The sequence below is a fragment of the Malaclemys terrapin genome, chromosome 5 (genome assembly GCF_027887155.1).
Source record: "Malaclemys terrapin pileata isolate rMalTer1 chromosome 5, rMalTer1.hap1, whole genome shotgun sequence".
Classification (NCBI taxonomy): Eukaryota; Metazoa; Chordata; order Testudines; family Emydidae; genus Malaclemys; species Malaclemys terrapin.
The window spans coordinates 26,404,562-26,417,317 of NC_071509.1; the positions used below are offsets into that span (position 1 = coordinate 26,404,562).

Sequence of the window (12,756 nt, forward strand, 5' to 3'; positions counted from 1 at the left end):
CTCTCTTTTTTCCCCTCCCTACAGCAGCTGCAAATTCCTCAAGCCTCCCTCCTCCATCCCGAAGGTTATCACAGATAAGGCGTCGTAAGAAGAAGACGCGGGAGGACATGTTTTCTGAAATTATGCAATCCAGCAGGAGTGACAGAGCTCATCTGAATGAGTGGAAGGAAACAGTTTCAAAGTATAGGAAAGAAGTCAGTGAACGTGAGGAGAGGAGGGACCAACGTGAGGAGAGGAGGGACCAACGTGAGGAGAGGAGAGACGATCGAGATGAGAGATGGCGGCAGGAAGACCAGAGGATGAAGGATGCAACGCTGGGGCTGCTCCGGCGTCTGGTGGAGGTTCAGGAACGGCTGCTGGAAAACAGACTGCCGCTTCAGCCCCTGTTCCACCCTCCCCCCTCCCCATGTTCCGTATCCTCCTCACCCAGACGTGTAAGAACGCGGGGGGGGAGGCTCCGTACACCTTCCCATTCCACCCCAGTAGACATCCCAAGCAAAAGGCTGTCATTTTTTTAACCTTTTCTTTGTGGCTTTTTCCTTCCCAGCAATCCTCCTCCCAAATACCACCCGGGTTCCCTCCCTCTTTTTCTAATCTATTAATAAAGAATAAATGATTTTTAAATGATAGTGACTTTATTTGGTTTGAAAGAAAGCTGGGGGAAGGGGCAGGGTGGGTTCCTTACAGAAAATCAGTCAGTAAAGGGGGAGGGTTTTCATGAAGGAGAAACAAACAGATATTTCACACGGTAGCCTGGCCAGCCATGAAACTGGTTTTCAAAGCTTCTCTGATGCACAGCGCTTCATGGTGTGATCTTCTAATCGCCCTGGTGTCTGGCTGCGCGTAATCAGCAGCCAGGGTTTTTGCCTCAGCCTCCCACCCCGCCATAAAGGTCTCCCCCTTACTTTCACAGAGATTGTGGAGCACACAGCAAGCAGAAATAACAATGGGGAGATTTCTTTGGCTGAGGTCAGAGCGAGTCAATAATGAACGCCAGCGACCTTTTAAACGGCCAAATGCACATTCTACCACCATTCTGCACTTGCTTAGCCTGTAGTTAAACAGCTCCTGACTCCTGTCCAGGCTGCCTGTGTATGGCTTCATAAGCCATGGCATTAAGGGGTAGGCTGGGTCCCCAAGAATAACTATGGGCATTTCAACATCCCCAACGGTTATTTTCTGGTCCGGAAAGTAAGTCCCTTGCTGCAGCCCTTTAAACAGAGTAGTGTTCCTGAAGACGCGAGCGTCATGAACCCTTCCCGCCCAGCCCGCGTTGATGTTGGTGAAACGTCCCTTGTGATCCACAAGTGCTTGCAGCACCATTGAAAAGTACCCCTTGCGGTTTATGTACTCGGTGGCTTGGTGCTCCGGTGCCAAGATAGGGATATGGGTTCCGTCTATTGCCCCACCACAGTTAGGGAATCCCATTGCAGCAAAACCATCCACTATAGCCTGCACATTTCCCAGAGTCACTAACTTTCGTAGCAGCACCTGAGTGATTGCTTTGGCTACTTGCATCACAGCAGCCCCCACCGTAGATTTGCCCACTCCAAATTGATTCCCGACTGACCGGTAGCTGTCTGGCGTTGCAAGCTTCCACAGGGCTATCGCCACGCGCTTCTCAACTGTGAGGGCTGCTCTCATCTTGGTATTCTGGCGTTTCAGGGCAGGAGACAGCAAGTCACAAAGTTCCATGAAAGTGCCCTTACGCATGCGAAAGTTCCGCAGCCACTGGGAATCGTCCCAGACCTGCAACACTATGCGGTCCCACCAGTCTGTGCTTGTTTCCCTTGCCCAGAATCGGCGTTCCATGGATAGAATCTGCCCCATTAACAACATGATCTCCAAAGCACCGGGGCCTGTGGTTTCACTGAATTCTGTGTCCGTGTCCGTGTCCATGTCCTCATCATGCTTGTCGCTGCGCTGCCGCCGCCGCTGCCTCCTCGCCTCGTTTTTCTGGTCCTGGCTGAGCATAAACTCCACAAGAACGCGCGAGGTGTTTGCAATATTCATGAGTGCTGTCTTGACCTCAGCGGGCTCCATGCTTGCCGTGGTATGGAGTCTGCAGTGTTCACCCACCCAGGAAAAAAGGCGCGAAAATGGTTGTCTGCCGTCCGTTGCTTTCATGCAGGGAGGGAGGGAGGGAGGGAGTGAGGCTGTACCCAGAACCACCTGCGACGATGTTTTTTGTCCCATCAGGCACTGGGATCTTAACCCACAATCCCAATGGGCGCAGGAGACTGCGGGAACTATGGGATAGCTATGGAATTGCTACCCACAGTGCAACGGTGCAGAAATCGACGCTAGCCCCGGTACTTGGACGCACACCACCGAATTACTGTGCTAGTGTGGCCGCACTCATTTCGACTTTATACAACCTGTTTCTCAAATCCGAATTATCTAAATTCGGATTAATCCCGTAGTGTAGACATACCCTTAGTAAAGAGTTCTAGGAAATGGGAAACTTTAAATGGGGGTGTTTTACTTGTGTCTATGCAGGAAGATCACCTGAAAACATCAGCTACTGGGGTAAAATGCAGGGAGAGACTGTCTAAAGTAGCTAAAGTTTCAATCTAACGTGGCTTTATGAACAAAAACATTTATTTGTTCATTGAAATGGATTGGTAGGTAGTCAGGACAATCCCTGAAGCAGAGGTGCAGTGTGCTCCTTGGGATCTGCTCCAGTGAATAAGGCGGCACTTATTTTATTGATAGGGAAACAGGCACAAAGAAGTTTAGGGCCAGATTCTGAAACCATTGCATGAAGTCACACTAAGCTAGTGGTGCAGAATCAGATGGTAAGGCAATGTCTACACTGGGAAAATAGGCTGTGTTTTAAAGTGCATTGACCTCAACCAACATTGACCACAATCAGCTAACTCATTTTTAAAACACAACTTACCCTGTCTATACTAGGTACAAAGCTCTGTTTAAAATTATGTTAAAAGCATGTTCCCCAACATGTTTTAAAACATGGCCTCTTCTCCTAGTTTAGACCCGGTGTAAATGGCTTGCCCAAGGTTATATAGAAAGTCTGTGGCAGAGTCTGTGAACTTTTTAGAAAATATCTTTGTTTCAAATAATTAGCACAAATAAAAACTAGAACTTTGATACCAACATTGCAATTAATTGTTAGCATTTTGCTAAGAGTCTGATTTTCCTCTGACATAACCCACATAAATCAGGAGTAAATCAAGCAAACTCAATGAAGTTACAAAGGCAAAACCCAGTACAAGTGAGATCAGGATCAGGCCCTGTCTGGCATAGTAGTGTTTTTTTGCAGCCTTGATACCCATCATAAGCTGCAGAGCATCCACACTCCTCACTTCTCACACTGAAACAGATAATTTTAACAGTTCAAAAAGCCCTACAGGCTATGCAAAAAAATGCTTTCTCACATTTACAAATGAATCCAAGGCTTGAAACTCCTTTGACAGGCAGAGTAGTGAAGGCTTTGAACTTGTGGCTTTTGCTGTATTTTGGTATTTCCAAGATACGGGGAAGATACAGTAGAAGGAAAGCAGGACGATGGAGGGGCTTGATAAGTTCTAGTTAAAGGGCTAAAGATAGCATTTCTCTTTTGCAATTTCTTTCGTACTGAGGTTTTTCTGGTGTTTTTTTTTTGGGGGGGGGGGAGGTTGGAGAGAGGGAGGCACCAGACTCACTGCTGTGTAATTGAACTAAATTCTGAAAGGAATAGAAAAGAGAGAGGATACCAAAGCTATTTATCTTAATGTTAAATTAAAGAAGAAGAGGCAAAATGATAAGGAACGGGGTAATTAAGAGATTTAGGAAGAATTTCTTTAGATACTGATGTGGCCAGCCCCTGCACTGGGCACAAGGGGGAAGGGTGTATGAAGTGGGGCCGAACCATAATTGCAGCCATTATTATTATTATTTATTTGTATTACCACGTGCATCTCTGAATACAAGAAATGCTCCTAGCTAGCATCACTAACCGCCCTAGAGGGGGATTGGGAGGCATTTTGCTTCCTCCTGCACTGGTCTATGGATTGTGCCAACTATAGGGAAGAGCATATGTTAGGTAGGGGGTGGAGTCCTGGGGGGCAGTTAGGGGCAGGGGTCCCAGGAGGGGGCAGTCAGGGGACAAGGAGTGGGGGGAGGGTTGGAGGTTCTGAGGGGGCGGGAAGTGGGAGGGAGTGGAAGGGGTGGGGGCGGGGCTAAGGCAGGATGGGAGCAAGGCTAGGGCGGGGCTCCTCCTGTCCTCTTTTTTGATTGTTGAAATATGGTAACCCTAAATAATTTGAACATCCAGACAATCTGTTTATGCTACACACCCAGATAATCTGCCACATCATACTGGAGCTAAAACCCCACCTGTCCCCTAACCAAATACCCAAACCTCCACCTTTTCCCTAACAACTTATATACCAGTTGTGCATTTTCAATATAAATTTCTGCAGCCCACTGAAGATTACAAATTTAAGGATATCATAAAATTCATGTAATTGAATATAATATTAAACATAGAAGATTCTAAAGTTATTGTTTTATTCATTTTCACATTTAAATTAATAGTCCCCTCCCCCTATTTTTCATTTATCTGAGTCCTCTGAAGAATCTCCAGTATTCAGGAGTCTTGCTGAAGAATTTAAGTAACAATAATTTGTGCGTTATAGTGGCATGGGAGCACCACTATAAGTTAAGATTGCTTCATGACATCTGTTTAAAGATGGACCTTTCTAAGTCCTCCAAAGTTGACATGCTTAGTTGTATTTCTTTGAAAGTTGATGTGCCTTAAGAAGTTGCAGTGTAGGGTTAATGACCCAAACTTGGAGTCATTTGAGGCACAGGTGCTGGAGCAGTGTTGGGCAACCTGCGGCCCGTGGGCCACACGTGGCCAATCAGGGTAATCTGCTGGCAGGCTGCCAGACAGTTTGTTTACATTTGCACAGCTGGCCACAGCTCCCAGTGGCTGTGGTTCGCAGTTCCCAGCCAATAGGACCTGCAGGAAACAGGGGCAAGCATGTCCCTGCAGCCCACTCTGCTTCCGGCAGGGGGGTTTTGTGTGTGTTTGTTTTGGGGGTTTTTTTTTTGCTCAGAGCTTGAGATCAAACTATTGATGTGGTGTGGCTCACAATACTCTCAATCAAGTTTTCAATCAACTCAGTCAAGTTTTACTCAAGGTAGTGCCATTAAATCTTTGGAGGACCCAAATTAAAAACAGTATTTAAGAAAATGTGTATTTTTTACAGTGAGCGTGCACCATTATAGAAAAACAGCTAAAGGGATTCCATCCCCACAATTTTATATGCTTTAAACATAACTCTCTTGTGAGTGCACTAAAATCTGAATGGTTACTCAGATTATTCTGAAATTCTCCCTCTGGTGGTTGGAGCCTGGAGTCCATCAGTCCTACTCTGGAGGTTTTTAATTCTTCGCTTTGGTTTATTTTTCAGTATTTACAAGGTGAGTCTCAGGTTATGCATGAGTACTTCTCTGAAGCAAAAAAACCCTAAACTCACAACACAAAAGAAATACAGTTCCCTGCCCCCTCCCTGGGGTGATGCCTTATTACACTGGCTTCTGGTTGCCAGCCCTTCCCCAAACAGAAATTAACTTGATTGTTTCTCCCTGCTGCAGCTTGTTTCTCATCCCTCCCACCTCATTCTCTCCAGAAGGGGGTTTTATAAAGGTCACAGGCAGCATAGGCAGCAGGTATCATAGACTGAGGGAGGCTGTGCCTCCCCAAACAGCCAGGCGTGGCCACCCCCCCCCCCCCAACTGTCCCCTCCTGCTCAGCGCGGCAGCAGCTCCAGTCTCCCAGTGGCCGCGCCACCCGCCCTCCTGTCGTTCTGGTGCTGGGGAGGCTGTGGCCTCGCTGCCAGCCCTCCTGTCGCTCTGGGGCTGGGGATGCTGCAGCCGCGCCACCCACCCTTACGGTGCTGGGGAGGCTGTGGCTGGGGTTTGGGGCGCTTTGGGGAAGGGCGCTAGCCTGTGGCAGGGGCCGATGGCTGTGGTTGGGGGCAGGGACTCTGGGCTCCAGCTCGTGGTTTGTAAGGGGCAGGACCTCGGACAGAAGGCGTGGGGTTGGGGCCTAGCCTCCCCCAGCCAGCAGTTCATGCGCCACCTATGGCTGGTAGCCCTCAATTGGACTCAGGCGTCTCTAATTAACCTTAGGTAACCATTTTTTCAGTTTCATAGGCAAAGGGGCCTTCACCACTCTAGGGCTGATATACCTGCATTCCACCACTCTCTTATAGCTGCCAGGTCTGACTTTATCAAACTGGATTGGGGCCATAATCAGCAGTCATGCTCTTGAGATACTCAATAAGGCTCCAACTCAGTAAAGCACACAAACTTGTGGTTAAAGTGTTTAAAGCTGATATTCCCAAATGGTGGAAATAGGAACAAAACTATAGTCATTTATCCATATCTTCAAACTCGGGGGATCCAGATGAAATGAGACGTTGGTCTGAACCAAAGTCACTGTTGAGTAAAAGTTTTGCAAAACCATACGCGTCCTCAATTTCTGCATCGTTAATGCATTTCCAGTTGCACTAAAGCACTTGTCACGAGTTGTTTAGCGTTATCATACATGCACACCAGACACACTTCTTTAGACACACTTCATTGAAATATGCTGTATGTATTTTTACAATGGTCTTTAAAACTTACCCATATAGGGCTTAGTGCCAGCCATAGAGGAAGCCTTTTCTGATCCTTTGACTATAGTTGCTATGTTAAAGTCAGTGATGTGAACATGCCCTGAAATTAAACGAAACAAAGTATAAATAGAACTTAAGACAGCACATGCACATGAATCCTCCCAGCACCATTAATATTTAGATGCTAATGCAAAGAAATGAAATGGAAGATTTGTGCCTCTTAATAAAAACTAAATTGTCTGCCCAGGTAGTTGGAGAATAATGGAAAATGGTGGAATCAACCCTTGTGCTGCTCTTTAAGTATCAGAGGGCCCAGCTCTCTTGTTTGTGAATGGTTCCCAGTGCTGAACTCTATTTAGTGGTATCCCTGTTCCTGCTTCTACCATGGCTGGTACTGACAACATTTTTTCAGAGGCAGTAGCTTTGTTCAGGAACAGCCCTAGGTTTTGTGGTGCCGTCTGTGGAGATATATGGGTACCTTTCCTACCTATAACCAGTCCCATCCCCAACACCTTCATGTATTTGTGGCACCTGTCTACCTTCATATTCTCTTCAGATTATAGTGACCCCTTCAGCCTGGTCCTTTTCTGAGTCTCCCCAGGCAGGGAGGAAGCCAGGAAGAAAGGCTATACAAGAAAATTCCATTTGTTTCTGATTCAGTAACCATAAAATAAGACTCAGACTAGCAGGAGTGCAGGTGAAGCCAGAAGACAGGCACCAAATCACCAGTTATTTGACAGCAGGGTGTAGGACAAAGGGTATGTAGCGGAAGTAGGCAGGTGCTCTCATACTCTAACTCACCATTCTGATTTGAACATAACAAATTGAGTTGGATGGTCCAAGCCTGCCACCATTAAGTTTTTCAGTAAGACAGATCATTGCAGGCTGTGGCTGACTCAGTCCCATTCATCTGGCTGATGCCTTGGCTCCTACCTTGTGTGCCCCAGCAGACTTTGTGGACATGCCTGTTGACTATTGGCATCATGCAACATGCTGGGGCAGACAAAATGGAGGGAGAACAAGCCAGGAAGCACAGCTAACATGTAGCTGTGGGACTGAGGGAAGTAGGGAATACTAACTCTGTAATGGACTTCTGATGCTAAAATCATGAGACACTGAATGAGGATGACAACACTGTAGTTGGCTGCCAGGCTGGATTGACGCACATAGCACAGGGTTCTACACTCCCAGGAGCCCTATATGATTGCATAGGTCACATAGGTTTAGGCCATGTCTACACTATAGACCTACATCAGTATAATTAATCCGCTCAGGAGTGTGAAAAATCCACCCCCCGAGCAACATGGTTATACTGACCTAACCCCACGTGTAGACAACGCTGTGTTAATGGGAGAGCTTCTCCCTCAACATAGCTACCACTTCTCGGGGAGGTGGAATAACTACGCCGATGGGAAAAGCTCTTCTGTTGGCCTAGGAGCATCTTCACTAAAGCACTGCAGTTGCACTGATGCAGCTCTGTAGAGTTGTAGGTGAAGACAAGCCCACAAGCTATCACTGGCTTCGTTTTCTTGTGTTGCTTTTACATTGTGAAGCAAAAAGTGGCATAGGCATTATGCTGTTTAGGATCGCACCCGTCTGTGGCACAACATAGGTGGAGCTGTAAAGAGAGCTACCCCAACTAACCATTGACACCTATCCATTTGGATCAGAATTTTAGAAAAGTGCTGAAAATAATTCACAGTCACTGTAGAGTAACCTGTTACCTAAATTATCACCACCTTCATTACTCTATAGCAATATTAGAAATCTAGTACTATCTACTTAATTGAATAGAGTAAAACGCAAATGAATTATGTTAGGACTCATCTTAAAGCTTCATATTAATTTTCTTTTATAAAGAAAATTTTCTTTGTCACTGCAAAATTAAAGGCCCTAACCAGTGCATCCATAACAGTATTCAGCAGCAGACTGTCCCCAAATGTGTGTGATGCTGAAAGCATTCCAGTGTGTTTGTCAAATAGCCTATGATGATCTAGCCTGATGGTCCAGTGACTATTTCAAAGCATGATACCTTATCAGTTACCAAGGGTAGAAACTACAGCTGAAATGTTCAAAGCTTCCATTTAAAATAATTGGAATTGAGCATTGAAGTCCCCACTTAACTTGGATAATCTCTACCTGTGCAGTTTTCCAATGTTGTTTAGCATTTCCTCCCCCCCCCCCCCCCCAACTATTGTAGGGTGTGTGCTCCCAACAGGCTATGGCCAGTCAGGTGCTCAGATTCTTTGGGTAATGTGCACAGTATAAAAAGAAGATTAATACAAATCAATAATATATCAAAGTAGTGCCTTGGGGCCCCAGTTATGGATCAGAGTTCCATTGTGCTAGGTACTGTACAAACAGAAAAGTAATGGTCCCTGTCCCAAAGAGCTTGTATAAGATTACACACAAATAAAAACTACATTTTATTAATATTAAGGTTGCAAAGTAAAGCACTGAAAAAGTTAGGAAAATGCCAGAATTAAGGTTACATGTGCAACTTTAATTCGGCCTCTTTGTGTATGAATTATGGGACAGTCTTTAATTACATGATCACATAGTATTTTTCCCCTCTCTCATTCAGTGCACAAGATGGACTTCGCTCTGTGAAGGAGGCTGTTGTCTGTAGGAACCCTGCATTTGTTGGGTGTGTAGTGAATGAGTTGCTCTGAGTTCTGGTACCCAGCACCATACCTAGCCAGTTCATTTCTGGTAGTTAAAGACTATGGGAAATGCCTTATTGAAAAAGATAATCATATTTCATACAACTAGCTTGCCAATCTTGTGCTCCTAATGATAATAGCTATAAGCATTTCAAAATGTGCAGTAGAATGAAAAACTACATGGATTGCTGCAGAATAAATATCCTCACTATTTCTTTGGCAGATAAATATTGAGCTCTGTGACTCAAATGATAGCATCACCAGTGATTGTCCCTGTTAGAGTGCCAGCCTGATGGCCTGTCACAGAATATCTATCACATAATACTCACCCAGACTGATGCAAATATTTGATTTACAATTAAAATTGTGACTCTTATGCTGCATTGTTTTCTCGCTTTCTTTTATTATATTTATTTTTTCATTTAACAAAGCTAAAACAACACCCCACATACTGTACCAGTGGTCTACACAGTTGTGGATATCATGTAGCAGACATGTCTTTTCATAAATTAAGGAGAAAAAACAGGAAGATGTGTTTTTCCTAATTTCTTTACATCTTGCCACTGATACAAAAGCAGTAACACTGTCCATGCATATGTATAGCACCTCTCCGCAGGGGACATCAAATGCTTACAAACAGCAAGAACTAGTTTTGCCTGGCACTTGTGTGGAGACCAGACATAAGTGCCTGGGTCAATCTGAGCCCCTGAACTCCCTTCCTTTTCTGCCTCTTCCAAGATGCTAATTGCCCCAGAGGGAGTAAGAAGCAGCTGAGGCCATGTTCTATCTCTCTTCTGCATCGGCCCATACAGTTGGTTGCTGGGAATAGCAGTCTGCATCATCCCAAACAATGTTATCCCATTGCACTGTATCCCGGTGCCGTGAAAGATACAATACTCTATGTATCTTTCACGTAGCTACAGCAATCACATACAGGAAAAGTAATGAAGGAAAATGTTGAAGTGCGAAGTCTAGAATTGTTCATATTGGTTCAAAAAATTAAGAACACAGTGACCCTTTTTTAGTCTAGCTTCATAACTTCTGTCTGTAAATGCCTTCTAGATGACATCTTGAACAAAAAGAAGAGAATATTCCGGGTAACTGTGAAAAGCATTATCAAACATTGTATCCTGGCACCTATTACAGATATTATGTACAATATTGTATCAAACAATATATCTATATTGCTTGTTTCTGGATAGCGGCAGGGCTCTGGGAAGGAATTTGGGTGTGGGAACAGACTTGGGACATGGGAGCGAGTGCAGGGTGCTGGATCCGGGAGCTGCTCACCACGGGTGGCTTCCCGCAACCGGCGACCTGTCCCGAATGCTCTTATGTGGAGGCGTGGCAGGCAGTTCTGCGAGCTGCCTCCGCCTGCAACTGCTGCCCTGGCAGCTCCCATTGGCCACTGTTTCTGGCCAATGGGAGCTGCAGAGGCAGCGCTTGGGGTGGGGGCAGTGCGCAGAGGGCCAAGAAACAATCCCTGCAGGACCCCACTAGAAACACACCTGCTTGATGATGATGATTCCCTGTTTACAGTTACAGGTTGAGACCTATCTGGTAGCCAGGTTTTAATCCATTTAAGGTGTACCATGTCAATTTGACATCATTTTGATTAATAATCAAAATGTTATGCAGCACCAAGTGAAATGCCTTACAGAAGTCTAAGTCTATTGCGTAAACAGTACTAGCTTTATCAACCAAACTTGTAAAGTCATCAAAAAAAGGTATCAAGTTAGTTTGACAGGATCTATTTTTCTTAAACAAATGTTGAGTGGCATTTATTGCATTACCCTCCTTTAATTCTTTACTAATTGAGTCATGCATCAACCATTCCATTAGCTTGGCCTGAATTGATATCAGCCTGTGTAATGGGCTACATTTGCTGCTGGGGTTGTTATAAGAGCCAAGACCAACACATACACAGTTATGATTACTGTCTGCTGCCTTACTAACAAGTAAATTATCAAGGCACCTCCTTGTGGCTGAGTATGGGGATTAGCTCCACCCAGACTGATGCTGCCTTCCTTTTGTCACTTGTGCTGTGGGCACTGGTGCTCTCTAGGAGTCACAGTGCTTCCTGCTTGTGGCTTGGTCCACTGGCTGGGTCACTATTTTCCCCTTCCAAGGGTAACAAAAGTCTCACCAGACCAGATGTCCCGGTGCCATTCCAGATAGTCTTGCTGTTCAAGACTGTGCCAATTTCCTAGTGGCTGGTAAAGGATCCTGGGCCCACCCGCTACTCTGGGTTCCAGCCCAGGGATCCTACAATCAGCAGCCAAGGTCTGTACCATCTCAACCCTTTTTGCCATTTCCCTGGGCCTCCTCCTGCTCTGACAACTTTCTTCACCACTCTTCTAAGTAAACCCCTTACATCAGGGTCAGGATCTCAGTTTTCTATGCCCCCCCCCCCCCCCCCCGCGTCTCCTCCTTCTCTCCTCACAAGGCCAAAGAATGACTACAGACTTCTACACTACAGTCCCCTTCTGCTCTCACTTCCTGACTTTCTATAAGCTCAGCCTGGGCTTCATCATCAATTAGTGTCAGTCAAGCCTAAGTCTCCCCTCAGGTGCTTCCTGTAAAGTTAATTGGCCCTTTCTGAACCACTTTAAACCCATCAGGGTTGGTGTGGTGTGAACACCCTCATCACAGTCTGACAGACCTATAATTATCTGGGTCATCCTGTTTATCTTTTTTAAATAATGGCTTTGGTTTTCTGGAACTTCCCCCATGTTCCAATACTTATTGAAAATCAGTGTTAATGGTCCAGTGATCTCCTCCGACAGCTCTTTTAAAACTCTTGGAAGCAAGTTATCTGAACCTGCTGATTTTAAAATGTCTAACTTTAGTAGCTGCTGTTTAACATCCTCCTGAGATATTAGTGGAATGGAAAGAGTGTTTTCATCATATGAGACTATGTTATCTATTTTTTTTCCCAAATACAGAACAGAAGTATTTATGAACACTTCTGCCTTTTCTGCATTATTATTGATAATTTTACCATTTCCATCTAGTAATAGACCAATGCCATTGTCAGGATACTTTCTGTTCCCAGTATACTTAAAAATCTCATTCTTATTGTCCTTAACTCTGCTGGCCATAGATTTCTCCTTGTGTCCCTTTGCTTCCCTGGTCAATTTTCTACAATTACTAGCTTCTGATTTATATTCATTATTATCCACTTCCCTTTATTGCCATTTGGTATATTTATTTGTTATAGTTGCCTTCACTTCCCCGCTAAACCTGGTCAGTTTTTAAACCAATATGCCATCTTCCTCAGTTGTGGCTTTTGGGCATCCCATGAAGTGTTCTTAAACAATTCCCAATTATCATTCGCATTCTTCTGATTAAATTCTTCCTCCCAGCTGATGTGGCTCGTAATTGTTTTCAGCTCTGTGAAATTGGCCCTTTCAGGTGCATGAATAAAGAAATTCTAAATAGAAACAAATCTGAGTAGAAATTTT

The 12,756-nt window shown here is 44.9% G+C and overlaps 1 protein-coding gene across 2 annotated transcripts in view; it reads right to left on the reverse strand.

Annotated features, from left to right (window-relative positions):
* STK32B (serine/threonine kinase 32B) overlaps positions 1-12,756 on the reverse strand; it is a 278,502-nt gene that overhangs the window by 71,029 nt on the left and 194,717 nt on the right. For both annotated transcript variants that reach the window (XM_054028968.1, XM_054028969.1), the window contains one exon: positions 6,640-6,729. In XM_054028968.1, the coding sequence (XP_053884943.1) occupies positions 6,640-6,729 (90 nt within the window). The remainder of the gene's footprint in view (positions 1-6,639; positions 6,730-12,756) is intronic.